Source organism: Cetorhinus maximus, chromosome 14, assembly GCF_964194155.1.
Source record: "Cetorhinus maximus chromosome 14, sCetMax3.hap1.1, whole genome shotgun sequence".
Classification (NCBI taxonomy): Eukaryota; Metazoa; Chordata; class Chondrichthyes; order Lamniformes; family Cetorhinidae; genus Cetorhinus; species Cetorhinus maximus.
In genome coordinates, this window is record NC_135892.1 from 25,484,962 (window position 1) to 25,498,092 (window position 13,131).

The 13,131-nt window shown below is 47.9% G+C and overlaps 1 protein-coding gene across 1 annotated transcript in view; it reads right to left on the bottom strand.

The window, feature by feature from the left end:
• LOC144689538 (ribosome-binding protein 1-like) overlaps nt 1-13,131 on the bottom strand; it is a 150,665-nt gene that overhangs the window by 120,990 nt on the left and 16,544 nt on the right. The window contains exon 2 of the mRNA XM_078556703.1: nt 1,520-2,231. Within this exon, the coding sequence (XP_078412829.1) occupies nt 1,520-2,201 (682 nt within the window). The 5' untranslated portion in view covers nt 2,202-2,231. The remainder of the gene's footprint in view (nt 1-1,519; nt 2,232-13,131) is intronic.

Here is a 13,131-nt window from a genome sequence, read left to right on the forward strand (position 1 = left end):
TAGCGGAAGATAGCATCACTCAGGAGGATTTAAAGAATTCTTTTGCATAACCTACTTCAGTCATACAGACATCAACCATTTCCATCTGCGTCAGTAATGTGTCCAGGATAATGTGAACTGAACAACTCTAAAATGAGACTTCAAGCCACAACCTTCTGACTGAGAGACAAAATGCTAATCACAGAGCCGCGGCTGACAATTCCAGACCGAGTAAGCGCTTGATGGCTCCATGGCAACCTGGTTGGGATGTGGAATTGCGGGTAGGACTCCACTGAACATAGGCAACATGCTGAAAAAGTAAAGAAAATTGAATCTTGCTCTTTAATGTTTGCAATGGACTCACTATAAATGAGAGGAAAGATTCCCAACGTTTCTGCAGAAAACAGAAAAAAACTTGCATTGATATTGATTCCTTATGCTTTCTGGAAACTGATCTACTGTTTGGAATTCATGCTAGTTTGTCCTGAGCTAAGTTCTTCCCCATGCTTTTTCTCAGTTCTGTAATATTTTCACAAATTTTAAATGTTAATTTTGAAGGAGGCACTTTAGTTAGCTTGATTGCCAATGCCATGCCTCACTATTTTTCAGTTTAAAATATATCAAAATAAGCTTCTTGTAGCAGATTCTCACAAGGGGCCCCAAGGCATTCAAAAGTTAAAATCATGCAGGCCAAGTTTTCGCAATAGACTGGGCTTTAGATATGACTTCCAGTGAGGTAATGCTAGTCTTAAAATTAAACCAACAGTAAATTATAAAAATGCGGAGGTTTATTGAAGAAAATCAAGTTCAATCAATGCAAACCACATTTAAACTGTACAGTATACCCTCCTCTCAATATATTAAACATTATGAAGAAAACTGGGAGAAAACTGTTCCTAATAGGTGGTGCAATTACGTTTGGTCTTGCATATTTTTTAATGTTCTGCTGTAAAAGATGAATATATACCATTCAGCTTTGACTCAGTGGGTAGCATCTTGCCAGAGTCAGAAAGTCATGTGGTCAAGGCCAGAGACTTAAACCAGAATCCAAGCCAACACTCCAGTGCAATACTGAGGGAGTGCATTAAACTGAGGCCCTGAGTTCTCAGGTGGTTGCTAATGATTTCATAGTGCTATTTTGAAGAGAGAAGGTGAGTTCTCCCCAGTGTCCTGGCCATTATTTATCCCTCAACCAACATTCACAAAAACAGATTATCTGCTCATTGTCACATTGCTGCTTTTTGAGACCTTGCTGGGCAAAGGTTAGCTGGCACTTTTTTTTCTACATTACAACAATGACTACACTTCCAAAGTACTTCATTGTGCTTTGGAACATCTTGAGGTTGTGAAAGGTGCTATATAAATGCAAATCATTTTCTTTATCAGAGAGCAGGAAAAAACACAAGATATTTCCATACATTTTGCAAAGATGACAGATACAGATGCATGGGAGATAATGCCAACCATTTTGACCATTTAAAAATGGTGAAAGCTGGACATCAGGGAACAAAAAAAAGCTCAAGTATTCAAAAGTACTTACTAGGCTCAGACTTTTTCTTAGGTGCAATCTTCTTCTTGGCTGGGGCATCTTGCTTTGGTTCATCTTGGTTGGCAGTTGCATCAATCCTTTTGGCACCCACAGTGGAAGGAGCAGTAGTGACGGGGGCACCCTGCTGGGCACCGACTGGGGGGACTGCCATCACGGGCACTTCCCTAGCAACCATCTCCACCACGGGTGCAGTGGCTTGTTTAGAGGAAGCGCTGACTGGGGCATGGGCTGAAACAGGGCCTGGGGCAGGCTCGACTTTGGCAACCTTTTTTTCCTTCTTCCTCTTTTCTTTGGATGCTGGGGGAGAAGATTCGGGAGGAGGAGGAGAAGAGACCGCCACAATAGGAGGCTCAACAGTTGGCACAACAGCGGGTTCAACTTCGACCTCTGCCTCCGAGACGTCCTGCACTGGCTCAGATTCCGGAATTCTCCCGTTGGGCTTCTCGTCTCTTTTCTTTGGTTTTCCTTTCTTCTCCACAGATTTCTCTTTCTTTTTCTTCTCTGATTTAACCTGTTGAGCCTTTTCCTGCTCTTTCTTCTGTTTCGCCAAGGCTTCTTCGTAAGATGTTTCCTTCATGGAGAAGGTGGAGACCAAGAAGATTCCAATGGCAGAGATGACCATGAAGCCTCCAAACACCATAAAGCCCAAGGTTTGAGGATCGTAGATGTCCATGTTTGGTTAAAGGCTCTTTCTGTATCAAACCTGCAAAATAAAATAGAAGATTAGCATGGGTCTAGACATAAACTCTTCATTTTAGCAATGACAATAGTCCTATGTGGAGAAATATTAAATGAGAGGAAAGGGGAAAAAAATGTAGTAAGAAACACTTGCAATTATATAGCACATTTCATGGCGTGAGGATATCCCATAGTGCTTTACAGCCAATGAAGCGTTTGTGAAGGGCTTGAACTCATGGCCTCCTGCTTAGAGACCAGAATGTTACCCATTGAACCAGGCTGGCACCTGATCATTACCTATTTATTTCCCCCTGCTCCACCCCATGCCCAACCCATTGTAGTTCATCATCGTTCTCAACCCCTCCGCCAGATTAGCTCCATGTACTTGGCATTTGTCTTATACTCTGGATGATTTTCTATCCCTGAAGGACATAGCAGGAGGCCTGCTCAAGTAGTGTGTCATTCCGCTCTTTGTAACGAAGAAGCCTGAGGCTGCAGGAGGTTAAGCTGGTTATCATGTTGACTGAGATCTTCTGATGTATCTACCTTGGCTCAGTTCACTCTCGCCTTGGAATCAGAAGTTCCAGATTTAACCCTCAACCAACAGCTAAAACACATGACCTCATCACTCACCTCAGTGCTGTTTGTGAGAACTTGCCGTGCACATATTAGCTGCCATGGTTCCTATGTTACAGTGGCTACATTTCAAAAAGTACTTCATTGTCTGTAAAATGCTTTGGGATGGCCTGTGGTGGTTAAAGACACTATATCAATGCAAGATCTTTGTTTTTAATGAAATGATTCTTGAAGAACAGACTGCAGAATCTGCTCAATTCTCGGTTAGAACTATATCTAAATCAGTGCAGATACTCCACAACAGTGCTGAGCCAGTACCAGTTGTGGAATCTGGAGTGGAAATCAGGCTGGAGTGCGCCAAGCACTCCCAGCAAAGCAGAGGTGAGTATCCCCCTCTTCTCCAGTGTTTCTCATTCCACTGAATTCTAGAGTCAAGTCAGGCCCAGATTCAGGTCCCGTCTACATAATGACTTGTCAACAAGTAAAACCGCTTTACGATCGGGAGTATAAAGAAACTACAAGGATTGCTACAATGGGCTGCGACTATAAGGCATATCTTGCACCTTGGAACATTTCTCCAACAAGCATTCAAAGGATCATCCTCCGCCATTTCCGCCAACTCCAGCACGATGCCACCACCAAACACATCTTCCCTTCACCCCCATTGGCGGCATTCCGTAGGGATTGTTCCCTCCGGGACACCCTGGTCCACTCCTCCATCACCCCCTACTCCTCAACCCCGACCTATGGTGCCTCCCCATGCCCATGCAGAAGATGCAACACCTGCCCCTTCACTTCCTCTCTCCTCACCGTCCAAGGGCCCAAACACTCCTTTCAAGTGAAGCAGCATTTTACTTGCATTTCCCCTAACTTAGTCTACTGCATTTGTTGCTCCCAATGCGGTCTCCTCTACATTGGAGAGACCAAACGTAAACTTGGCGACCGCTTTGCAGAACACCTGCGGTCTGTCCGCAAGAAAGACCCAAACCTTCCTGTCGCTTGCCATTTTAACACTCCACCCTGCTCTCTCTTGCCCACATGTCTGTCCTTGGCTTGCTGCATTGTTCCAGTGAAGCCCAACGCAAACTGGAGGAACAGCATCTCATCTTCCGACTAGGCACTTTACAGCCTTCCGGACTGAATATTGAATTCAACAACTTTAGATCTTGAACTCCCTCCTCCATCCCCACCCCCTTTCCGTTTCTTCCCCCTCCCTTTTGTTTTTTCCAATAATTTATATAGATTTTTCTTTTCCCACCTATTTCCATTATTTTAAAATCTATACCTGTAATGTCCTGTCAGTCTTTCCACCCCACCCCCACTAGAGCTGTACCTTGAGTGTCCTGCCATCCATTCTTAATTAGCACATTCTCTTAGATAATATCACCACCTTCAACACCTCTTTGTTCCTTTGTCTGTGACATCTTTTGATTATCTGCTCCTATCACTGCTTGCATGTCCCTACAACCACCCCCACCGCCCCAACTTCTCCCCCCCCCACCTTAAACCAGCTTATATTTCACCCCTCTCCTAATATTACTCAGTTCTGTTGAAGGGTCATGAGGACTCAAAACGTCAACTCTTTTCTTCTCCGCCGATGCTGCCAGACCTGCTGAGTTTTTCCAGGTAATTCTGTTTTTGTTTTGGATTTCCAGCACCCGCAGTAATTTTTTGCTTTTAGCTTTGTTTGATGGGTGTTTGGTTGGCGTGAGGCAATGCTGATTTTATAATTAGAGAATCTAATTCTCCGTGGGCCAGGCTAATAAATTCTAGAAGCTCACTACCCATACCCTCCAAAAACTAAATAAAGAGAACGTTCACGTGTTGACTACATTTGCCAGCTTTTTCAACCCTCACGGCAGAAAAGTAAATATTTATTCTGGCCAGTGTTGTGCTGAGCCAAGCCTCCCAGATCAGAGTCCGAGAGCTCGGAATTTTAAGCTCTTGGTGCTTTCAATAAAGAAATACCAGAAGGCCCCCTCCAAAAACTCTGCTGATTTGAAACTGCAACAACAAAAAAAAAAATACGCTTCAGAGAATCAGAGAGAGAAAAAAGATTCAAAGCTGTTTATATACGGGTCAGCTCTTACAAAAGGGAACAAAGCAAACTAGCAACTTAAGCACATATATAGAGGTCAGGATTTCTGCAAGGGATTTTTGGTCTCGGCCTCCTGAGAATTAGGGTCAACAGTTTGCACTTTGACATGTACAATTTTTCGACGACCAGTTGGTTTTTGTTTCTCCGTCTCAAGTTTGAAAATGGAAAAAAAACATTTTTTTTTAAAAACGAGCGTTACTTTAAACAAAAATCTGGATCCTGGAGAAGGAACAATCAGGAGCGTGGGCAAAGGGCTGCAATGGGGCAGACATGGTGTGTAAATATGAATTACTCAATACTTCCATTGAACAGTGCCGACGCAGTGTTAAAACTTCAGGATACTGTTAATCTTACGGTCTTGCACTGCCTCAAGATTTCATGCCCACCATTGGTTAAGAGCTGGCTGGGACTTTAATAACCTTCCCTTATCTCCATACTGTCAAACCAGCCACGACCTTGTGCCCCGCTCGTCAAAGTAAAATCAGTGGCTGATGGAATGCTATAGGAAGACTAATGCATTAATTAGATTATTTTAAACATAAAAATAGACATATTCTGCTAAATGTTACAGTTTTAAAAGGGCAATGGTTTAACCTAGGGTGGAATTTTCCATGCCTGCTGGCATCGGGCATGTTTGTGATCATCCACTCTGCTCGTCAATGGCGGGTCGCGTTTCCCGCCATTGGACTTCGGGAACCTCGTTGTAATGCATCTGCATATCATTATGAGCCCAGCTTGCCAGAATCATCCCCCCACGGTGGATCATCCGAGCGTCATTGCACGCTGCCGTGTTTCACAACAACATGAGGTGTGCACTTGGTGGGCTGCACTTCGAGGGGAGCTCAGAGGCGAGAGCACAGTAACGTTGCACATCGCTCGCCAGGGTCGCCTGTTGGACTTCAAGGTTAATGCACCATGCAATCAGGCAAAGGCACAGGCAAGTTGCTTTTCCCAGCTGGTTGACAGTGCAGCCAGGGGAAGGGCTGCCCTGCGGTTGAGGCAACTTGTGCGGGAGGGGGGGCAAGGGCCGCCCCCCTGCGGTTGAAGCGAGTTGCAGGGGGCAAGGGCTGCACTGCTGCTGATGGTAGTGCACAAGCATGTGCAGGATGGGAGAGGGAAGTACCATCACGTTAGGAACATCTTGTATACAGTGACCATTCCCCTGCAGATGAGACAGTTCAGACGCAGCCACATTGACATAACGGGAGTCCGGCCTCTAGCTTATCTGCCCAATCAAGCAATGCAGAGGCATGAAAGTGCCACCAAATGTTGCAAAGCTTTTCACTCCTTGGGTACAGACTGCAAACTAATGAGTGTTTTAGTGGACTGCAGAACAGTTGGACGACTGGGCACATTGTACAATCTCCTTGCTAAAGCTGGCCATGAAGCAGTCACTGGTGGAGGCGCTCATAGCCCCTTGCAATGTCATCATCCTGGTTTGGACCAGTCTCCCCCATGGTTCAAGCTAACAGTGCAGCCATGCAGTGCGGGTTAGGGAAAGGCCTGCGCCTGAGCTGAGAGCACAGCATGCAGTCCAATGGGCAAAGCTGCCGCCAATCGGTTGGGTGGAGTGGGGTGGAGGTGGGTCTTGGGCAGCTATGCAGCGCACTAAACTCTGGCCATCCAAGTGGTGGCCAGCACTCTCAGGGATGCATTAAGGGGCCTTCAGACTTAACCAAGAGAGATTCTTAGAACACCCATGCTAACCCACGCGTCTCTCTCTTTCATCCTGCAGGTGGCGTACATCAGGAGCATGGAGCCTGGTGACCTAGCTGTCTGCCTCATGGCGTACAGAGCGTGGAGACGAAGGAAAAGAGAGTGATGGAGACACCTGGCTGGTCAGAGGGAGAAGCAGCACTCTCAGGAAGAAGGGGTGGCTGGGGCTCCCACACACAACGCTGAAGTGCCACCATGAGCCATCGCTGTTCAGAGCCTAGCTAAACCCAGGGGCTACAAACGCCGCCTTTCATTCCTGCAGATGACCGAGAACCAGTGTCACCAAAGACTGTGCATATCTAGGCAACTGGTTGGTCACATCTGCCAGCTGCTGCAGGATTTGATGCCACAGGGACATGGAGGGCATTCACTGCCAGTGGCCATGAAAGTGACCGCAGCGCTCAATTTTTACACAAGTGGCTCCTTTCAGGGCTCCACAGGTGATCTCTATGGGAAATCACAAGCCTCCACCCACAAATGCATCCATGAGGTCACGGACCCCATCTCTGCGAGAGTACACAACTTTGTGCATTTCGCCTGGGACCAGGAGCCAGGATGCAAGAGCGATGGGATTTGCCACGGTACAGGTGCAGGGTGACATAGAGTACACTCACTGGGCACGCAGATCTCCATTGCAACAAGTGGTCAACTATGTCAGCTGCATGGGCTTCCATTCATTGAACGTTCAGCTGGTGTGTAACCACCACAAACATCTGCAGGTCTGCACACGGGTCCGAGAGAGTGTCCACAACTCCTACATCCTTAGGTCTCAGGTCCCGGTCACCTTCTAGAATCCACTAAGGCTGCAGGGTTGGCTCCGTGGGGACAAGGACTACCTGTAGAGGCCATGGCTGATGACACCCGTGCGGCAGCCTCAGACTGCAGGAGAGTGAAGATACAAGGCTCATGCTGCAACTCACACTTTGATGGAGCAAACCATTGGGATGCTGAAAATGAGGTCCTGGTGCCTGGACCGGTCTGATGGAGCCCTGCAATATAGTCCACAGAGGGCGTCACACATCATCATTGCCTACTGCGCCCTGTACAACCTGGCGCTGCAATGGGGAGAGCAGCTGGCTGAGGAGGAGCTGGAGATCTCCTCCAATGAGGAGTACATCGACCGGGATGAGGGTGAAGAGGTCTTCGAAGGCAACGATGATGGTGATGGGGCATCACACTGGCCAGATGAGGCAGGCGCACTCGGGAAGCCCTCATAGCCGATAGACTTGTGGGCCATGACGACGACATGCAGTGAGGAGACACCACAGATCCTCATCTTGTATCTATGAACGTTTGACTCCAGTCTGGCTGATGGCAGAGCAAATACCCTCTGTGATAATGCTCCTGTCATTGAGACGCAGCAGAGGCCTCAATAGTCACTCGATTGCAGGAGAATGATGATGACATGCAGTGAGGACACTCCACAGAGCTTCACATAGCCTCTGAATGTCTGACTCCTGTCTGGCTGAGGGCAGCTCGCTTGTGCTCTGTGACCAGGGTCATATCGTGGAGTCACAACCGCGAAACTTTAAAAGTACCTGATCCTTTGTCCACCTCTCAGCTGTGGCTCAGTTCATAGCACCCTCGCCTTTGAATCAGAGGGTTGTGGGTTCATGTCCCACTCCCGGAAACCAAGAAATGTGATTGTACTCGAAAGAGTTGCAATCTGTGACTGTTGATAACTCGAAAGAGTTTCAGCACCTGAGCCCTTCAGCTGAAGAGATAGGGGCTAGCCCCACCTTAAAGATGCCGAGAGCGCACAGAGAGTGACGGGACTCGGTGACTCCTGCCCACGACATTCTGGCAGCAATGACAAGCACCGTCCAGGCGCAGGCATCATTAATGTGCCCAGTGAGTGTGCAGCCGGACCATCACTTTGCTCTGAAGGTTACACACTGCACAGGGAAGAGGCCCTGGACTGAGACACTTGCCTTTATCTTGTGCAAGAACCAAGGTTTCACACCTGAATGACACGAACACTGCTTATGATAACAAGAAGCCATAGGCAGGGAGAAATTCTTGGTGGTTTATCTACAATGGTGAACATTTAATGTACGAGTGATTAACACCCGTGCCCAGGCTGTGCAACTACATCTTCTTACACCCGGTGCGGAGGGGGGTCGGGAAGGAGGAGCACCTCCTTGTGAACCTGCTCCTGGGCCTGGCCAAGTTGGCCATCAACAGGTCTAGGCAGCGGGCGATCGAGGGGGGAGTCCCGCCCGATTGTTTGTCCCTCTTCCGCGGCTAAGTTCGCGGCCGGGTGTCCCTGGAGAGGGAGCACGCGGTGTCTGCCGGCAACATCGAGGCCTTCCGTGCCCGGTGGGCACCGCGGGGACTGGGGTGTTTTGTTGACTCCTTTAATCACATTTTGGTTTAATGTTTGTAAGTTTCATTTAAACTTTGTCCTTGGTTTTACAGCTGACCTAACTTAGGGGCTGTGTTTATTTTATCCCTCATTTTGTTCATTTTCGTTTAATTGGTTGACTCCTAAAAAAGAGTTACATTTTCTTAACTTTCCTAATCCTGCTGTCTTGATGCTCCCCCGACAGTCACAGCGGAGGTGGAGCAGCCTGCTGGCTGCTACGCCCTGTCTGTGATGACCTTGGCGGGTGTCCTCTGGAGGGCTGAAACCTGGAGGGTCCCAGCCTGCTTTTGGGGTCCTACTGTGTGACAGTGGCACCCTCCTCATCCTGTAGAGCTGGAGCTGCTGGGGTCATAGAAGAGAGTATTCGGATTGGCCGGACACTCCTGGAGTCACCTGGGGGGATGGTCCCGGGCAGGGGGGAACATCTGCTGATCCTCCTCCCTCTGGGTGCCCGAGGACCCCTGGCTAAGTCCTTGAGGAAAAGGAGTAGCTGGAGGGAGATCGAGCTGCCCCACACCCCTCTCAAGTACACACTGTTGGAGGCCAACTATGGTGTTAGCAATGGAGTTCAGCCCGTGCAGCACCGATGTCCTGGACCAAGGTCTCCATGGTGGCCACCATTCTACCTTGGTCCGTTGACCTGCCGGGGCTATCACCTCAGCCTGAAAGCGGACTCCTCCATCATGCCATGTAATCTGAGGAGTGCAGTGGACATCCCTTCCTGATATTCCCAAGCTTGCCTTTGCAGCTCCAGCAACTGAGACATGACTGAGTCCCAGAGGCTCATCATCTGACTCGGACTCAGCAACGTTCTTGCCTCCAGCAATCCTCCAAGTGTTGGGGACCTGGGAAGTCCCTGCCTCCACCTACTGTGGATCAGACAGTGCAATGTGACCACCAGATTGTGATTCTGAGGTTACTCTAAAGCTAGGTCCCACCGAGGTGTATGTCTCTGCGCTGGTGGAGGGTGTGGGTGAGCGCTGTGACAGGTCTGCAATGAAGATGCCTCCAAATTCCTCTTCAGAAGTTTCTTTAGAGTTTGATTGGGGTCCCTGGGTCGTGGACACAGTCAGCTGTTTCCCTGGTGTGCCTGAGAAAGCAAGGAGAGTTAATTAGTGCATCGCATAAGACTGTGGAACAGGACACATCACGCTCAGCATGGTTGTCTGATGGATGTTGCACTGCCGGATCCTCACTTGGTTGAGCAGCGCCGACCTCACCGTCAGCACAGGAATGGTCCAGATCCTCGCCAGTCAGCTGGATGGCTCTGTTTTCAAAGTCCGTGAGGGCCTTGATTTCAGGCATTCCTCCACCGGCCTGTGACCTCTCCCTCTTGTTGTGTGCCAGCTTGTCCTGCATGAATAGAGATGGAGAGAGTGTTAGCAGGATGCCTGCCAGGCCAGATGGTAATTATGCCTGGCATGTATGGGTGGTGAGTGGCCCCATGGATGGGATGAAGACAATGACAGTCTGTGTGAGAGAGTGAATGGTGATGTCCCTTGAACCGGCAGTGAGTGAGATCCCTATGGATGTGTGATGGGTTTGAGAGTGAGAGTTGAGAGTGATGAGAAGAGTGACTTACCCTGGTGGAAAGAGGAGAATCATTCATCCTCTTGCGGCACTGGGTGGCTGTCCTCTTTTGCAGGGCGTTGACACTGACCATCACTGCCACCGTCTCCCATGCTGGATTAGTGATGTTGCTGCCCAACCTGCGGCCAGGGCAGGGGTAGAGGACATCACGGTGATCCTCCACTGCGTCCAAAAGACATTCGAGGGACACGTCATTAGACCAGGGGGCTGCAGTCTTCTTGCCTTTTGGGGCCATGTCTTCTTTGCAGCAGTCATGGGCTGGAAGCACAGTGCGGCTGCACTTTAAATATGGCGCCTGGCATGATGAAGTGGCGAGATGATGGCGTGGTGGGCGAGTAAGAGCCCGCCCACCATTGAAACGGCATGTTTCCCGGGAATGCGTTATTAATGAAGTGGGTTTGGGACAATACGGCGTGAAAAACTGCCATTGCGGCCGGTGGGTAAAACATCCTTCCTCCCGCCTGCTACCACAATTCTGGTACGATTCCACCCCGAGTATGAGCAAGTTTACAACTTTCATTTCAGGTATCAGGATCTTTGCACATCAAAAGGATAGGATCGACCACCTGGGTGTGTCAGTTCACACAATGTGAAATGTCTCCAAGTGCTTTGCGTCACCATGAGGCTGTAATATGGTGTTACATAAAAATCACACATTCTAATGGCACAGAACTGCTTAGCCCAGCTCTTTGAAAGAGCTATCTAGTCGGTCCCAATCTTCACCCTTAGCCTTGTAAATATTTCCTTTGAAAGTATTTATCCAATTCTTTTCTAAAAAGTTGCTACTGTGCTTGCATCCACCAACCTTTCAGCTCTACACTCCAGATCACAACAAATTACAGCAAGAACAAATTTTCCTTATATCTCCTTAGTTTTTGTTTCACTGATTATCCTAGATCTGTGTACTCTGGTTACTGACCCGCATGCCAGAAGGTAGTTTCTCCCGATCAACTTTATCAAAACCCCACAGAATTTTGAAGACATCTATTAAATCACCCCTTCACCTTCTCTGCTGAGGGGGGCAATCTCAACTTCTCCAGTATCTGCATAATTGAAGATCCTCATCCCTGGTGCCATAAATGCAAGTTTTTTTTTAACAAGTGCAAGGTGAGTGGGACTGACAATTGTTAACAGTTGTGTAAAATTTAAGGGCAGTTTTCTGCTGTGCACAGGAACAGTGGCAAGGATATCTAAACTCACATCGCACGAGATTTACAGCCAGCAAATTGAGGAGAGCATTTATCTCCTATCATTCGAGGATAGACCCAAATCCATGTCCCAGAGGTGAAGGGGTACTATGCCAGCTCACTGCGATGCTTCGCTCCAGACAATTTAGCCTTATATTGAGCCAAATGGAGTCAATAACAAAAATGCAATCGCCAATTAAGATACACTGCTCCTTTAAATGGGTTGTTGTCAAAGCAGGTTTGACTTCATCGAGAGTCTGGTTTCCAAAAGTCCGTTTCTTTCCCCTTTACTTTCTCTGGCTGATGCTGGGGAGAGAGTTGAATTTCCAGCTTTTTTTTGAGGTGAACAAAGTGTCAAGTCCCAATCATCCACTGAAGAGATCAGGGCTGTTTACTGCTGTTCTTACACCCTGTGTTGGCATAGAAACCAGCTCAGCTGGAACAGGAGACATTCTCTGAAGCAGTTTCTGACCATTGATCATGGCTGCAATAGTGTTGTTCCTGCACTTGCTGCTTTTAACTCACTTTGATAAGATCAGGCCCACCTGACCAAGGAATCGGAGCACTCTCAACTGTTCCTTTAAATATGGTTTTTCTTTTAAGCAGCTTTTGCCCACTAAAGATCCTTGGCCAAGCATGCCCTAGACATATTACAAAATCCCTCATTAATAACTCACCGGACATAGGCTAGACGGCTCCATTAATCTGATTAAAACCCTAATTATACCGTCCAAATCACTCCCCCTTGCACACATGCACATTCCCCTCAGAACAGCACCTCATGCTATGTCAGTGCGATGCTTCTGATTAACAGTTCCATCCCGTCGCTATCTAGGAGTGAGTGGTTAACAGTGCTACATTTTGACATTGCTGATGTCAGCTCGTGTTCAAACAAAAACAACTTGCGTTTATTTATACAATGCCTTTACAGTAATAAAACATCCCAATTTACATCACCAGAATGTAGTCAGACAAAACCAACATGGTGCCAACAAAAGTGACATTAGCAGATAACCTAATGCTTAATCAACAGGGTATGTTTTACACAGCATCTTAAAGGAGGAGAGAGAGTGGTGAGGCGAACGGGTTTGGGGAGAAAACTCCAGAATGTAGGGCCTCACAGCTGAAAGCACAACCAGCAATGGTAGGGAAAAAGAGAGGAGGGTGGGGGGCAGAGGTGACACTGGATTGTCCTTCACCCACCCCACCTCCCCCAACCCCCCCAACCCAAATAAGTCAGAGCTGTACAAAGATTGCCATCACCTACACAATTCCAAATGGCTCTGTGGCAACTATCTGTCCAAAAATAGATCAACTTCATTTTTAAAAAAAGATTTTACAGAAGGGAGATAGGAGAGTTCGCCATCTCTCGATGGCTGTGGGGGTCTCCACT